At 43.0% G+C, this 16,280-nt stretch overlaps 1 protein-coding gene across 2 annotated transcripts in view; it reads left to right on the forward strand.

The window, feature by feature from the left end:
* The first annotated feature begins 10,954 nt into the window (after positions 1–10,954).
* The window catches only part of LOC147455080 (phosphatidylinositol-3-phosphatase SAC1-like), a 148,229-nt gene continuing 142,903 nt past the window's right edge, over positions 10,955–16,280 (forward strand). Inside the window, exons 1-3 of one of the 2 annotated variants that reach the window (XM_086513926.1) lie at positions 10,955–11,964; positions 12,212–12,416; positions 12,554–12,719. In XM_086513926.1, the coding sequence (XP_086370052.1) occupies positions 11,857–11,964; positions 12,212–12,416; positions 12,554–12,719 (479 nt within the window). In that variant the 5' untranslated portion in view covers positions 10,955–11,856. The remainder of the gene's footprint in view (positions 11,965–12,211; positions 12,417–12,553; positions 12,720–16,280) is intronic. The other variant, XM_086513925.1, reaches the window with a different exon arrangement.

Here is a 16,280-nt window from a genome sequence, read left to right on the forward strand (position 1 = left end):
TAAAAAGTTTATTAAAGGAATTTCATGATTTTTTTCCTAATAATTTGCCACCAGGATTACCGTCGACACAATCGGTGGACAATAGCATCGATGTGGTTGCAGGAAATAAACCTGTCAGTAAACCGCCCTACCGCATGAGTTACTCTGAATCTGCTGAGGTGGAACGTCATCTTGCTAACTACCTTAGCAGAGGGTTCATACAACCCAGTTCTTCACCATGGGCTTCTCCTATCCTATTAGTGAAGAAAAAAGACGATAGTATGTACATGTGCGTAGACTACCGTGGCTTAAATACGATTACTGTTAAGAACAAGTACCCATTGCCATGCGTGGATGAGTTGTTCGACAAACTCACTCATGCTCGTATTTTTACGAAAATAGGCTTGCGGTCAGGTTATCACCAAGTCCGTATTCGACTTGCTAATATACCCAAAACTGCATTCTGAACAAGGTTTGGAAACTACGAGTTTTTGGTTATGCCCTTTGGGTTAACCAATGCGCCCGCAACATTCATGACACTTATGGATGAAGCCGTACTTGGGCAAATTTGTCATCGTTTTTCTCGATAACATTCTAGTCCACAGTGCTTCTAAAGAAGAACACTTACAACATCTGACGCATGTGTTCGAATTGTTACGAACAAATTAATTTTATGCCAAGGAATCTAAGTGTGATTTTCTGAAAGAAGAACTTTAGTATCTTGGGCATATTATTTCAGCTAATGGGCTACATATGGATCAATCCAAAGTGTATACAATCCGGCAGTGGCCTTTTCCTAAAAATCTGGAAGAGTTACATATTTTTAAAGGATTTGCAGTTTTTTATCGAAGGTTCGTTAAAAACTATGCTAATATTATTGTTCCCATGACGGACCAACTGAAAGGCAAAGGCAAAGCTTTTCAGTGGGGACCCGCTCAGCAGCATAGTTTCGATACGCTCAAGGATGCATTAGCTACAGATCCAATACTAGCTATTGTAGATCCTTTGAAACCATTTGTTTTGGAAACGGATGCTAGTGATCGTGCTATTGGAGCAATCCTGTTACAAGACGGGCGGCCAATTGCATTTGAAAGCAAGAAGCTTGATGCAGCACAGCAGAACTACTCTACTTATGAACGCGAATTCTATGCAATAGTGTCTGCCTTAAAGACATGGCGACATTATTTGTATGGTGCTCAGTTTGAGATTGTGTTTGACCATGAAAACATCAAATGGTTTACACAACAAATTGATTTGAAGGGTCGGAAAGCCAGGTGGGCTGAGATTATTCAGGAATATGACGCCAAGTGTAAAGGACAATACGATTTGGTGGTTGACGCTCTAAGTCGTATGTCAAAGATCAATTCTCTCTTGTTCACGGAACTTCCTAGTGAATTTTTGGATTCTCTAAAGGGAAAATATGAGCATGGTGACGCATATTCTAAAGTGTGGAGCCATGTACACATGAGAGATCCTTCTCACTCCAATGATGGTAGTGTAGCGTTAACCTCCACACATAGTTCTCCTCTATCGAGTGATGAACTACAGCGATGGAAGCATTTCACCATCGACAGTGGGTACCTACTCCATAAGGGGAGAGTTTGTGTACCGACGAACACAAACATTCGGTGCCAAATTCTTTATGAATGTCATCATAGTCCAAGTTCAAGGCACCCGCGTATTAGAAAGACTTATGCTCTCGTACGACGACAGTTTTATTGGCAAGGTTTACATGGCTTTATTGAAGCTTATGTCTTGCATTGCCAAAAATGTCAAGTTAACAAAGCAGAGCGCCTAAAAGCAAGAGGACTCTTACAGCCTTTGGAGATTCCCAATGGTAAATGGGAAAGTTTCTCTATGGATTTTATTGTGAGTTTACCAACCACTGTACGAGGTCATGACTCAGTATGGGTGGTCGTAGACCAATTGACTAAACTATGTAAGTTTATTCCAACCAAATCAACGATTAAGACTCCAGAACTAGCCAAGTTATTTGTGGACAACCTATACAAGTTGTATGGTTTGCCAAGTAACATTATCAATGATCGTGATCCCAAGTTTAATAGTCATTTTTGGAGGGCTGTGTTTAAACAATTGGGTACTCAACTAAACCTTAGTATAGCTGATCATCCAGAAACATATGGTCAGACTGAATGAGTTAACCAAGTGCTAGAGGATATGCTAAGAGCATACGTTAGCAAGAAACAGTCAGACTGGGAAGAATATTTACCTATTCTTGAGTTTGCCTACAATAGTGCTAAGCATCTCACAACTGGATTTAGTCCTTTCATGCTCATGTATGGTTTTCAACCTAGGTCACCTGTTACGGTGGGGTTCGCAACCGAAAAACAATAACAAGTTAAGGATTTTCTCCAAGACCACATGAATATAATGAAACTCGCTCGTCAAGATGTCCGACAAGCGCAGGATCGGTATAAGAGGTACGCTGATGAGAAACGTCGGCAAGTTACCTTTGAGGAAGGGGAGTAAGTATTTTTACGTGTGCCAGAACATTTAGAAAGTCTAAAAACTAGGTCAACACCTAAATTATCTCCACAATATTGTGGGCCTTTCAAAATACTCAAGCGAGTAGGTGATCGTGCCTACAAATTATTGCTACCTACACATTCTTGTATTCATTCGGTGTTTCATGTAAGGCGTTTACGTAAGCGGTTACATGGGGACGACAATGTCATTGAATAATAGATTTTGGTTGATTTCATTGAACCTCCTACCTTACCACATGAACCTGAATGCATTCTCCACTATCATGATTTACGTACGTGTCATCATGTACATCACCAAGCATTAATCAAGTGGAAAGATCGACCTGAGGAAGGTGCCACTTGGAAAAACATAAGTGTTCTTAAGAATAAGTTTCCCACTTTTGTTTTCGAGGAGGAAAACTCTTCTTTAAGGGGGGAGTAATGTTAGGACAGGGGCAAGGCCGGACTTGACAAGGGCAAGGCCAGGCTAGGCAACATGGAAAGGGAGTCCAACTAGGGTAAAGGGCTAGGAGCTATGCTATATAGTGGGAGGTTGGGAGGTGGAGTCCAAGGCACTAGTTCCCCTAGTCTTACAAGATTGAGGACCAAGAAGAGGTGCTGCAGCCCGAAGTCCATTCTCCGACATGAAGACAAGGTACTAAAAGGCGGTAAGACTATCCGATGATATCTTATTAAGTTTAATAATTATCCTTTTGAAGATGCTAGATGGATGCAAGGCATAGAATTAAAGGATAACCTAAACCTTGTCCATGCTTACAATGCTTCTCTAGAGTAAGCAAATGTACAAATGTTAAAAATGAACAAAGTTTTTGTATTATAAGACTCTCTTTTTCTTTAATGTGCGCAAAAATGAAGTATGCATGCTTAGATCAAGTTTGTGGAGACGACGTCTCCAGAACACCAAGTAGACCTTGTCACTCTACTATGGAAGATTGATAGGACTAATGTGCATGTTGGATTTAGGGTTGCAGAGAAACGCACACAGCTTGGAGTAGACGAAGGAAGCTCAAGGCACACAATAGAGAGTGTGTTACTTTGTGTGCAATGGAAAGATAGATAGCCCTAGAGTGATGGGCGTATATACAATGCTCGGGGGAAAAAACCTCCTAAAGAGGGAAAAAATGCCTCGGCGGTCCTAGTGTGTTCACACACATCACTACCACATGTATATGGTAAGAAATCCCCCCTGGAGTGATGCGGTGGACGAGAGCTGGCACATGAGTAAAGGGAAGTGCCATGCCCTAAGGACATGATCAGTCCACAAAGGGGAGTAAGCTCAAAGCTTGCAGAAACCTTCAAGCTTCTCACGAGACAATGCCTTTGTGAAAAGATCTGCAAGGTTGTCTTGTGTTGGCACATAAGCCAAGCTGATCTCTCCTGCTGAGAGTCTCTCCCTGACATAGTGGTAATGCACCTCAATGTGATTTGTGCAAGCATGAAAAACTGGGTTCCTCGCTACTGCCAATGCGCTCTGAGTGTTAGTGTAGATAGTGTTGGCAGTGTCCTGTCCAACACCCAAATCAGCCATTAGGCATCTGAGCCATACACACTTAACCGTAGCTGTGAAGACTGCCCTGTACTCAACCTCACAACTTGAAGTGGCCACAGTAGGTTGCTTCTTGCTCAACCATGATATGCCTTAAATTCAACAATATGTCTCTCATTTGGTCGAGTGATCAGCAAATCATCAACATAAAGAACCACAATGAGAAGTACATCACCCTCACGCTTTAGATACAATGTGCTTTCTGTTGGACTGTTACGAAAGCCTCGTTTAACCAAATGAGTGTCAAATTTCTCATACCAAGCACGAGGAGATTTCTTCAACCCATAAAAAGCCTTCTTACATTTGCACACTTTGTCCTCTTGTTCTTTTATGACAAAACCATGAGGCTGCGTTACATAAACTTCCTCAAATATGTCACCATTCAAGAAAGCAGTAACAATGTCTGATTGATGTACATCCCAACCAAAATGAGCTGCCAATGCACATAGAAAACGCACATTAGTCATATGACAAGTGGGAGCAAAAGACTCTTCATAATCTATGCCTTTTTGCTGTGCATAACCCTTTGCAACAAGTCGAGCCTTATGGCGATCGATCTCACCATCCGGCTTGCATTTTAACTTGTAAACCCACTTCATACCAATGGCCTTTTTGCCAGGAGGAAAATCACATAAAGTCCATGTGTCATTTTCTATAAGTGCATCATATTCTGATTGCATGACAACCATCCAATTTTCTAAATTATGTGCTTCATCAAAAGATAGAGGCTCCTCAACATCATGTAAGCTAGACACAGCCAAATCATAACAATCTGATGCATAAGATGCATGGCGAGAGCCTAAACGAGTACGACTAGACAAAGGTGCATCCAATTTACTATCACGCAAAGTGTACACAACCCATTTTGGCATACCTCTAGCCTGCTCATTTTCAGCCCTTTCCTTATCAAGTACATCATGTACATCTGCATCAGTAATAGGCTGATTTGTAACATTTTCGAAAACCCCCATAGGCTGTACATTTGCCTCATTGGAACTTACATTCGTATTTCCACCACTGAAAAGTGGCAACAAAGTGTCATAAATGTTCTGTGAGCTTACATTACTGTCTCTAGTACATGACAGCAAGGGCTGAACAGAATCTTCCACAAACACTACATCCCGTGAAACTAGAATACGCTTTGTTTGCGGATGATATAACCTGTAACCTTTGCTTTCAGCACTATAACCAACAAAAATACATTTGACAGCCTTATCATCCAATTTTTTGCACTGCACTTGTGGCACCAAAGCATATGCCAAACAGCCAAAAACACTCATGTGCTCAATAGAAGGCTTTCTATCATGCCATGCTTCATATGGAGTAATAGACTGCAAAGCTTTTGTAGGACACCTGTTAAGTACATAAGTGGCACACATGATGCCCTCAAGCCAAAAAGAATGCAGCAAAGTTTGACTTTTGAACATACATCGGGCCATTTCCATCAGTGACCTGTTTTTCCTCTCAGCAACACCATTTTGCTGAGGTGTATAAGGCACTGTACATTGGTGTTTTATCCCACGACTAGCCAGAAATGCATTAAATTCATGAGACATATACTCCCCCCCTCTATCGGAACGGAGGGTGCCCATAGTACATTTCGAGACATTTTCAGCCATAACCAAAAATTGTTTGAAGCACATCAAAACTTCGGACTTCGCTATAAGCGGAAATACCCATGCATGCCTGGAGTAATCATCAATGAAAGTCACGAAGTACAGGTAATTGCCCAAGGACGGAGTTTGCATGGGCCCACAAACATCACTATGCACAAGCTGCAACCTGCATGTGGCCCTAACTGAACCATCCTTTGGAAACTTAGAACGCTGCATCTTACCCAAAATACAACCTTCACAAATATGTTTGACAGGTGCTTCAAGAGGTGGATCATATTTCTGCAAACGCAGCAAACTGACAAAATTCAAATGACCAAAACGTGCATGCCAAAGTTTTGCATCTGAAATAGCCCTTGAATATGCAACAGCATTTGCAAAATTTTGTCCACACTTGTCGTACAAAGTGAGCTTATACAGCCCACAGCACAAAAGGCCAGATGCAACAATTTCATCACCAAAATTGAGATCATGAACTGTGCATCGGTCATCCACAAATTTGACTACAAATCCAATTCTAGCAAGTGCGGATACAGACAAGAGATTCTTCTTGATCCCAGGTACATAAAGTGCATCAACAAGTGTGAAAGAACTGCCATGTGCAGCAGTAAGCACAATCTTTCCAACTCCCTGAACCGGATAAGAGGCATTGTTGGCACAAGTGACTGAATTCCATGAGGGACAGACTCGAGAGAGGTGAACAATTCACGATGTGAGGTAATGTGCTTTGTAGCACCACTGTCGAAATACCACACATGTGAATCTGCAGCAACTGACAAGCATGCATCATGGACAACAGGATTGTAAGTGCACTCTGCACTAAAAGCCCATTCTACATCGACATCAGCATCATAGTCTCCTTTCACAGAATACTCAACAATGGTTGCATTTCTAGTGGAACCAACATTTGCAGTGGAACCACCCTCTTTCTTCTTAGCCTCTTTGGCCTTCAACTTAGGACACTGCTTGATCAAGTGATCATTAGCTTTACAATAATGGCAACGCATCTTCATTTTGCCCTTATCACCAGAATTGCCAGACGAAGTGCTGCCAACAGAAGCATTAGGAACAAAAGTTTTGCCACTCTTCGCAGCAGAACCATAAGAAGTGGCTGCATTGTTGTTACCACCCTTTCTTTGATAGGCAATAAAAGCATGTTCAACTGCATGCTGTATAGTCCCGTTTTTCTGGAAAGTGACTCTTGCAACATCAATGTGTATAATGTATCAAACTTGACAACTTCTGGATTTCCTTGGGTCATAAGTCTCCAAGTACTAGCAAAAGTCTGGTAAGAATCTGGTAAGGCATCAAGAACAGTCTGCACAAGGGAACTGTCTGAAATGACTTCACCAGCAGAAATAAGTTGCTCATTGATATCCTTGACACTAGCAAGAAAAGTGTCCATATCATCTTCCTTCATGCATAATCTTTGACTCCAACTCTTTACACAGCAAAGCAATTTTAGCCTCATTGCGGCTTGCATAAAGACCTGCTAGAATATCCCAAGCATGTTTTGCAGATTTTGCTGAACGGATGTGAGGAACAATGGTGCGCTTCGCAGACAACGCAATCAATGCATGAGCTTGTGCATCCTTTACATCCCAACGAGCCTGCGTAAAACAACTCTAATGGCAGCAATCCTTGCAGCAAGACCTGCAACATCCTCAACATCGCCTGCATCCTGAGAACCAGGACGTACATCAATGCCCTGCACAATATTCCAAACGCCCTTTGACACAAGAACATGTTTCATCATATAAGCCCACATAGGGTAATTGTCCCCATCCAACCTGTCCTCAGCAGCAAACATCTTGAACACATCTGTGTTGTTGTTGTCAGCCATGGTAAATGTTGCACTTGATGTGAAGACAGCCCAAAAATAGGAGAAATGGAGCGGGAACAACACGTGCTATATAGCACAAATTGTAGAAGACTGTAAGGCACCTACTATGCAAAAAACGGCACTGATAGAAATTCTGCACAAAATGACGAAATAGCTTGTACAATACTGCCTATAGTGGAAATGGAGGCAAAAATGAGCCCGAATAAAAAATCAAAAATATTTTTCGACTTGCGAACGCTCGCCAAAGCTCACTGAAATCGGAGAAAGTGAGCAGGCGTGTGTTGGAGCAGCGGGCGACTAAGCCCGGGAGGACGCAACCTGCATATGATACTAATTGTTGGAATTAGGGTTGCAGAGAAACGCGCACAGCTTGGAGTAGACGAAGGAAGCTCAAGGCACACAATAGAGAGCGTGTTACTTTGTGTGCAATGGAAAGATAGATAGCCCTAGAGTGATGGGCGTATATACAATGCTTGGGGGGAAAAACCTCCTAAAGAGGGAAAAAATGCCCCGGTTGTCCTAGTGTGTTCACACACATCACTACCACATGTATATGGTAACAATGAAGACATGCTTGCGGCAGCTTAGACTCTCAAGCGATAAATGGACTAGTCATCCATTCTCGAACGATGTCGTAGGGCAACATAGGGATCCTCTACCCGCTAGGAAAAAGGACTAATGAAAATGCTTTATCTTCTCTACCCCATAGTCGAGGACGACTATGATTTCAAGAGAGAGGTAATGTCATAATAATCAATATCTAATTCTCCTAAATGATTTTCTCATGTTAAACTGATCATTTAATATGGGAATGTGACAGGGGAGAAAAAGCTAAAATATTGGCTAAGCTAGCAGACCGGCCACAATAGGGATCCAAAGGAGGGAAAATAGGGATCCAAAGGGGGGGGGCATCTGCAAAAGAGCAATGTGCAACAATGGGCTTAAAAAACCCTAAGGTTCAGGCCATTAAGACTTCCAAAATGCTAAGGTTCCAAAATTCAAAGGTTTTGTCCAAAGGTCAAAGCTTAGGAAATTTGGATGCTTTGTGTATGTCCCAAAAGTCTTCAACCATCCCTACATAGGAGGGGGGGAGCCCTAGAAGTAGGAGATGAAAGAGAAACTCTCACACACACACACACACAAGCTCCCTTTACAAAAAGGGAATGAGGGACACATGTCAGCTCCCTAGCCCAGATGCCCACAAGGTGTACTCAATTTCTATTGGATGGCCTTGGAGGTGGACCAATGAGAATTAAGCTAGATTAAATCTAGTTTAATAATTAAAAAACACTTAATAAAAGAACCAATAAGAATTAAGCTCTCTAGAAGACTATTGGACAGTCTCCCAAGGGGTCCAATGAGCATTCAGCAGCCCAATGGCCTACCTGATTCCTATTGGCCAGGAGGCAAAGGGGTCCAATGAGAGTTTAATTGCATTTATTAATTACCTAAAGCTCTCACAAAAGGGGAAAGGGGGACACATGTCAGAAGTCTATCGCGTATGTTGCTTAATTTCCATTGGCTAGGCCTGGGGAGGTCCGATAGGGCTGTAGCATGAGCATTTAGCAAGGGGGTCGACCAAGAGAGAGAGAGAGGGGGCTGATTTTTGGAAGGCATTCACACACATGCTCACACAATCTCATGTGTGAAGCAAAGAAGACTCTCTCTCCTTCTCAAGCTTTAATGGAAAGCTTACCACCGACTCCAAGCTTGTGATAAGGGAGGCATACACCAACAACTCTTGGCTTTGTGATTCAAATCCAACCAAGAGCCAAGCTTCAATGCATGCTCATCTCCTCTACCATGCTAATTACTAAGCTAAGCTATGCTAATATGAGTGATTATGTGAGGAGATGTACATCTTTCTCGTAAGAAGGCTCCTTCTTCCTCTCAATCTACTCTCATACCCCGCTAGCTCTCACCATCTTCGAAGGTGTGTGAGATCTTGGGTCTGAGACTGTGAGGGAATTGATGTTGTGTTGATAAGTGTTTTGCTTAGTGCATGAAGTTTCCATCTTCATTGCACTAGCTAGTATTGAAGGAACACAAAGGATTGTATAATACAAAGCCTTTTGGAGGGGGGACCGGCTCCATGCAAATCTGGTCCTCAACTGTTATCAATTGCTTAATTTCTCTTTCTTTTGAAGTATTGTTCATGCTATCTAACTAGGTGTTATACTTTTTGTTGCTCTCTCCACCCAAGCACTCTTGTTATTCTCATTAGGAAGCTATTCTAATGAAATGCTCACTATGTTCATGCTATTTTCCGCTACACACAAGTTACTAGACCATTAAATGTTGCAAGTGGAATGAAGGCGGATAACCGTCTGAGGATGTACACACTCCCACTCCTCGGGTTATTCTTCACCCATCTCTTGTGAAGAATTCTTGGCTCGTCTCTCTCCCTATGATACATGGTGGCCGTTGGTGGATATGCATGGGTGGCAAGTGGAATGTTGAGTGCATAGATATCAAGCATATTCCAAGGGAGACAGGATACTTCAAAAGGCTTTGTAGAGGATGGAGATTAGAGAAAGAGAGAGAGAGCTTGGAGGAGGGAAGCAGATAAAGGGAATATAATATGACAAATGCAGATAGAGGCTCCTCAACTTACATGAGTATATAGACACATTGATCCTATTGTTTAGTCTCCACCTCCAAATGTTTCCTCCTTTTTGACAGCCAAGGTTGTGAGCATAGTGGACTCAGATCATTTGAGAAGTAAACTAGTACTTTTTTTTTTTTTGGGGGGGGGGGGGGGGGGGGGGGGGGGGGGGGAGGGGGTCCAAGTTTTAGTGCATATATACTTTGCTTCCTTGCTATGTGCATGCATGACGTAGGGGACCATTGGGCTTGGAGAGTATCTTACTCAAGATCCGCTCGAGAGGCTCATTGCAGTCGATCTGACCGCTTAAGGGCATGGAAGACCTAGTGGGACTTAGTGTTCATTGAGTGCCATAGGTAAGGCCGGGTTCAGACGGCACATCGGAAATGTTCAACTGCTAAACCTTGCCTTCCACTGTTTGTTCACATAGAGCGGTGGTATGCCTCAAGAGGGGATGAGGTGGTGATTTATGATTGGCTTGGAAAGCTGCTTCATGGCTAGCTGGCACAACATGATAGAAGCTTTTTGTCTTCTTTAGTGCGGCAGTTCTCTCTTCCAAGGGGGAGCTCGGGAGTCGGCAGTGAAATGGCGAGTCCGAAAGAAGCCGACTTCTTGAGAGTCCAATCGCTTTCAGCCACCTTGTCCAGCCATCTTCTTCCTCCGCCTCGTCTGAACTGGGCCTAATGAAACTTTGGTAGAATAAGGGGCAGTTGCCTGCTTGGAAGTTTGTCCCTGCAACCTTCCCCTGATTCTTAAAAAGAAAAAAAAAACCAGCGGCACTTGCCCTTGCTGGGAAGTCAGTGTGCTAGATACCCACTCAAGCTGGAGTACTGTGACAGTGTGAAGCGACGATGATGACGATGACGATGACGAGTCATATAGATGAAGCGGCCATGGCGAGCTTCCCGCAATATGCTCTTCCACCATCCTACTTTTCTCTTCTCAGTTACGCTCCTTCATGGTCTTCTCGACCCGCCATTCGGCAATCATTGACTGCCTTTTTGCGCACAGAGAGAGAGAGAGAGAAAGAGAGAGAGAGAGAGAGGTTCCGCATGTCGCAGCCTGGGGTGGGGCTCCACCATCAAATCATGGAGCCTAACCTGTCTTTTCCTTCTTTTCCGTCAAGTTCATGTGCTCTAGCCTAGCGATTCCTGTTTCTTTTTTGTCAGCACATGCAAACCCTTCCTTGCTCTCCCAGGTTTTCTAACTTCAATTCTCCAATCATTTAGAGACCTAGCTTAGCTAAATTCTCTCGCGTAGCTTGGCATTTTGCCCACAAAGGAAGCGCTTGTTCTTTAGTTGTTCAAATGCATAAAGAACCATAGCTTTTTGACCTTGTCTGTGTGCATGCGTAAAAAATGGGAAAAACTCCTGCTATTAGAAGCCATGCAAAGCTGAAGGCAGGCAAGACCCCCTGATACTTTGCTTCCTTGATGATCAACCAGATCGCTTAGCCCTGCTCATCCATTTTCACTTGACTGCATTGTACATGAAAATTCTTTAGTACCTGCAAGTATTCACTAAGCTTGCCTTCCGTTTACGATGCTTCTTTGTTGGAATTTATTGCCATCTTCCTGGCAAACTTCTTACTTGATTTGATCGAGCTAATATCTTAATTTCAATTACTGTTGCAAGTACAATACTAGCTCAAGTCTACTCCTAAAATGCGGAAAAAGCGCTGGAGTTGGGTCAATCCATCCAGTTTGTATCAAATTGAGTGAGGTGAGGCAGGCGAGGACTTGTATTTACAATTCTGCATACTGATGACTACACAAGAGTCCTCTCTTTCGCACTCCAAGGTTGTAGTGGGACATGAAAATTATCCAGCTGCAAACTCCCTTATGAAATTCAAACTGTATGAGACCAAAGCGGTAAGCAATCCTCTGCATTTACGAACTCTTAGCTAACACAAGCTGGTGCAGTGCCACTTGAAAAATACTCTGAAAAAATTTCTACATTTTCTATATGCCACAAGGCTATATTTTTGTTCATGATGACGGCGTTGCACTGTATTGCACATATATGTTCTAAATGCCTTATCAAAACCTATATCAAGAACATTCACCGTTGCTGATGGATCATTTCTCCTCCTAATTTTCATGTATTATGGCCTTCCAGAGATTTTACCTATTTGGAACTGATAAAAGTAAAGGGCATTGGAAAGTCCTTAAAATCGATCGGTGCGAACCAACAGAGCTCAACATTTTCGAGGATCCCACTAGTTATACACAGAATGATTGCAATGATCTTCTAGTGAGGCTGAATGCTGGCAACCAGTCCACTGGTGGTCTCAAGTTTGTCTCAAAGGCATACGGTATCCTAGGTAAGAGCTTGGAAAGCTGGGTAAATGTTGAACTGAGGGATGCTATTTTTAAGCTGTTACGTGGAGCTTCGCCATTGAAGATGTTTGTCATGGTAATGGTATTGTTAAGCTGTTATATGGCCTCTCGGACTGTGCAGGATTTATAAAGTTTCTTGAGCCTTACTACATCTTGCTTGTAACGAAACGCCGACTTCTTGGTGCCGTTAGTGGTTTTCCGATATATGGCATCAGTGAAAGCAGGTTGATTTGCATAGCACATCCATCTTTCCAGACTAAGGTGGCCTCCTCCCAGGCAGAGAACAGGTTAGCAGTTGTTATGTGTTTTGTGTAAAAACCATGATCATGTGCACAGATACGGCTTAGATACTGTGTAATACATCTACATCTACAAATCAGCTTAGATCCCTTTGCTATCGGCTTAAATATTGTGACCTGGCTTTTGGTGAATAGTCCTTAAAGTCATCTTTCTAGCAATCATAATCATCCCCATAAGTCTTGACTGGACTAAATAGCATTGAGCAGTACAATAGGCAAATTCGCTCCTCTTTCCCCCTTGCAAAAATGAAGTTTAATCTTGTAGAACTTACAGAATTGAGCTTGGAATCAATATTGGAATTGAAACTCAAGGAAATTTGTTTTTATTAGCAAACTGACTCTTGTTGGCAAGCTAAGGATGGTGCATTGATCATGCGGTTTTTTGCATCCTCCCCTCCTACCTGAGAATGTAGTGGAACATCATCTCCAAGATCCTAGAAGAACGTAGAAATTGAAAGTAAATGTCCTTTGAGGTTGCACCGGAGGAATGGATCACACCTCTCCTTGTGGGTATTAGGAGGAAGCTTCTTCACAAGTTTACTGGAGCTCGGCATGTCTTTCTCAGGCAGAAAGGATTATGGTGGCCAACTAGGTGCTCTTGGTGATGATGTGGTACAGTATATCTTGTTGGAGCTTCTCGAGCTCTTGCATCTGCGGGATTCAACGGTTTATGAGAAACTTGAGATCGACAGCCTACTACACGTGCCAAGGGTTTTTAATAGGTCATTACATTACCCACCTTGTAGGGCCGATTGGAGCTCACTGATCCTGAGTTTCAGAGCTGGGCACTGCTAGGGAAACTCGTCGTTCGTGGGGTCCCCGGCACGCCTTGTTGCCAAGCGTGGACTATGACGGGACCTTTGTACCAACCACGTGGATGGCGACCATTCGGATAGGTTTTTCTCTCGTGTTTCAATGGATGTTCAGTCGGCCTTTCTCAACAATGACTTAGAGGAGGTGTATGTGGAGAAACCTCAAGGATTATCATTCCAGGATCGAGTGTCAAAGTTTATAGGTTGCGGAGTGGAACATCTTGTGATTACAGGTAGCCATGATCTGCATATACGCAGTACCATAGAGACCTTGGCAAACAAGTTTGAGATGACAGATATCGGCTTGTTTCATTCCTTTTAGACTCGAGATATGAGAGACACAGGGGGGGCATCTTTCTTTCTCAGAGCACTATGTTCAAGAATTGTTGGAGGCATTTGGTATAACAAAGTGCAGACCGATCCCTGCAGGTTACATGTAATAGACTTGGACACTCCAAGTCGAGAGTCTACTGCAACACACGTTAGAAACTGCACTTAATTGAGCAAAACTTGGAAGAGGTAGGAGCGTAGAGACCAAGGGGAGTGAGCATATGAGAGAGAGAGAGAGAGAGAGAGAGAGAGAGAGAGAGAGAGAGAGAGAGAGAGAGAGAGAGAGAGAGAGAGAGAGAGAGAAATGAAATGAAATGAAATGTTATATTAACGTCTTCAAAAGGCCAAAATGACCTATGAGACCAATCAGTTACAAAATAGTGAATCTAATACCATGTCTGGGTACAAAAGAACTAGAAAAGAACTAGAAGTGGAACAAAATACTACTACTACTACTACAATCTAAAACTAGAAGAGAGAGAGAGAGAGAGAGAGAGAGAGAGAGAGAGAGAGAGAGAGAGAGAGAGACTAGAAAAGAACTAGAAGTGGAACAAAATACTACTACTACTACTACAATCTAAAACTAGGAGAGAGAGAGAGAGAGAGAGAGAGAGAGAGAGAGAGAGAGAGAGAGAGAGAGAGAGAGAGAGAGAGAGATAGATAGATTCCATTATCGTCCTTGAAGGTCAGATATGACCTATGGGACCAAGAAAACGTGTACAATAGAGGCTCCTCTATCTAAGAGGGTACAATGTCCGCAGTGATACATATAGATATGTGGGGAGAGGGGCTAAGGGGGTGTGATACAACAAAATTGCAACAAATGTTGCCTATGGGGGTAGGAGGTGGCTAAGGGGGAGGAGAGGGATTTCGGGTGGGTTTCTGTGTCCGAAATTCCTCGATGATGGCTCTGCCACCACGATAGACAGCGTACTTACCTGCGGCTCGTGCATCTCGTACCTTCTGCAGCTCTTGCTTCTTTATCTTGAGTTGGGCTGGGGTTAGAGCCTCGCTAATCCATATGGTTGTTCCCTTGAGAAGGTGTGTTTGCTTTAAGAGTGTCATGCGGTCCTCTTTGGTCTTGAAAACAAGGCTCCCTTGGTTGGTGCGAGGATCGCGATGGACAAATTCGATGGTGGGAATGTCAAACTTGACTGGTTCAATAGCCTTGTTGAGCTTGGTTAGGGTAGTAGGGAAGTCATCACTCTCCTCCCACCAAGAGGAGGGCAATCCACCGATGCGTACAGTCGACGCAAGGCCTTCCCGACGAGAGAGAGAGAGAGAGAGAGAGAGAGAGAGAGAGGGAGAGAGAGAGAGAGTCTCCTGAACCAATCAATTTTGGCAAGGTATAACTGAATATGTGTATACAATGGAGGCAAGGGGTTGCTTATATAGCAACCTCAAGTAAATTGCCTTACCCAGACTTTGACAAATAAGTAAAATATATACTTAAAAGCCAAATTAAATAATGGGATCACATTGGGCAGTTCATTTGAGATGCCAAAACTTTAACACTCTCTTTGCAGCTCATAGTGGACATCAATAGCGAGACCAAGTCGATGAAGAAGCTACCATGGACATCCCAGTAGAAGGCCTTTGACTACTAGATACATCTTGGTTTTGCTACCCTCAACTTTGTACCTTAGAAGAACGCCATCTTGAGCATCGGTTGCCTTTGTAGAAAATTTGAACTTTAGACCACACTACGTCCAATAATCCCCATTTGTGAATTGTGAACACATCACGTCCAAAATATAAAACTCCAGGATAATGAATTGTGGAACACATCCTATCCATGATCCGACCAACAACAATGAATTGGCGTGCCCATCCATACGGTTTGGACGTCTGATTGGTTCCCTGCCAGATGCATGTGCATTGAACTCCGGCCTACGGGTCCAAACATCGATAACTTGAACTCCAACACGAGGGTCCAACTGCTTGTAGCCATGAACATTTTTCCGTTAGCTGAAATTGACTTGAATGCAGTGTTATTCGACAAGGCTCAAGCTGAGAAACAGAGAAAGCAGTTTCCAAATCAGTTCCCCGAACTGAATCCTAGAGAGAGACTAGTTCAGTTGACTGGCCGGCCAGAGGAACCATCTGACTCTAAAGATGGATATTCGGATTCCAGTACGTGTAATGGTTCAAGATAAACATGGAGGGTCACAATGCTACTGTGCGTAAAGGAGAGTCAAGTTTCCTTGAGGTGGACTCAACCAAAAAGTAGACCGACCTTGGAGACACTTTCGTACTACCTGAGCATTGTGAACAAGTAAGTATGTAAATATTTAACATCCAACTTTAGAGAACTGGCGGTATCGAAGCACTCATGTAAGTTATGTGGCTCTTGCAGAATGTTGCGTATCTGGCCAATAGCACACCGTATCTCATGAGATAAATGTGT

Source organism: Adiantum capillus-veneris, chromosome 6 (genome assembly GCF_014529385.1).
Source record: "Adiantum capillus-veneris isolate H3 chromosome 6, ASM1452938v2, whole genome shotgun sequence".
Classification (NCBI taxonomy): Eukaryota; Viridiplantae; Streptophyta; class Polypodiopsida; order Polypodiales; family Pteridaceae; genus Adiantum; species Adiantum capillus-veneris.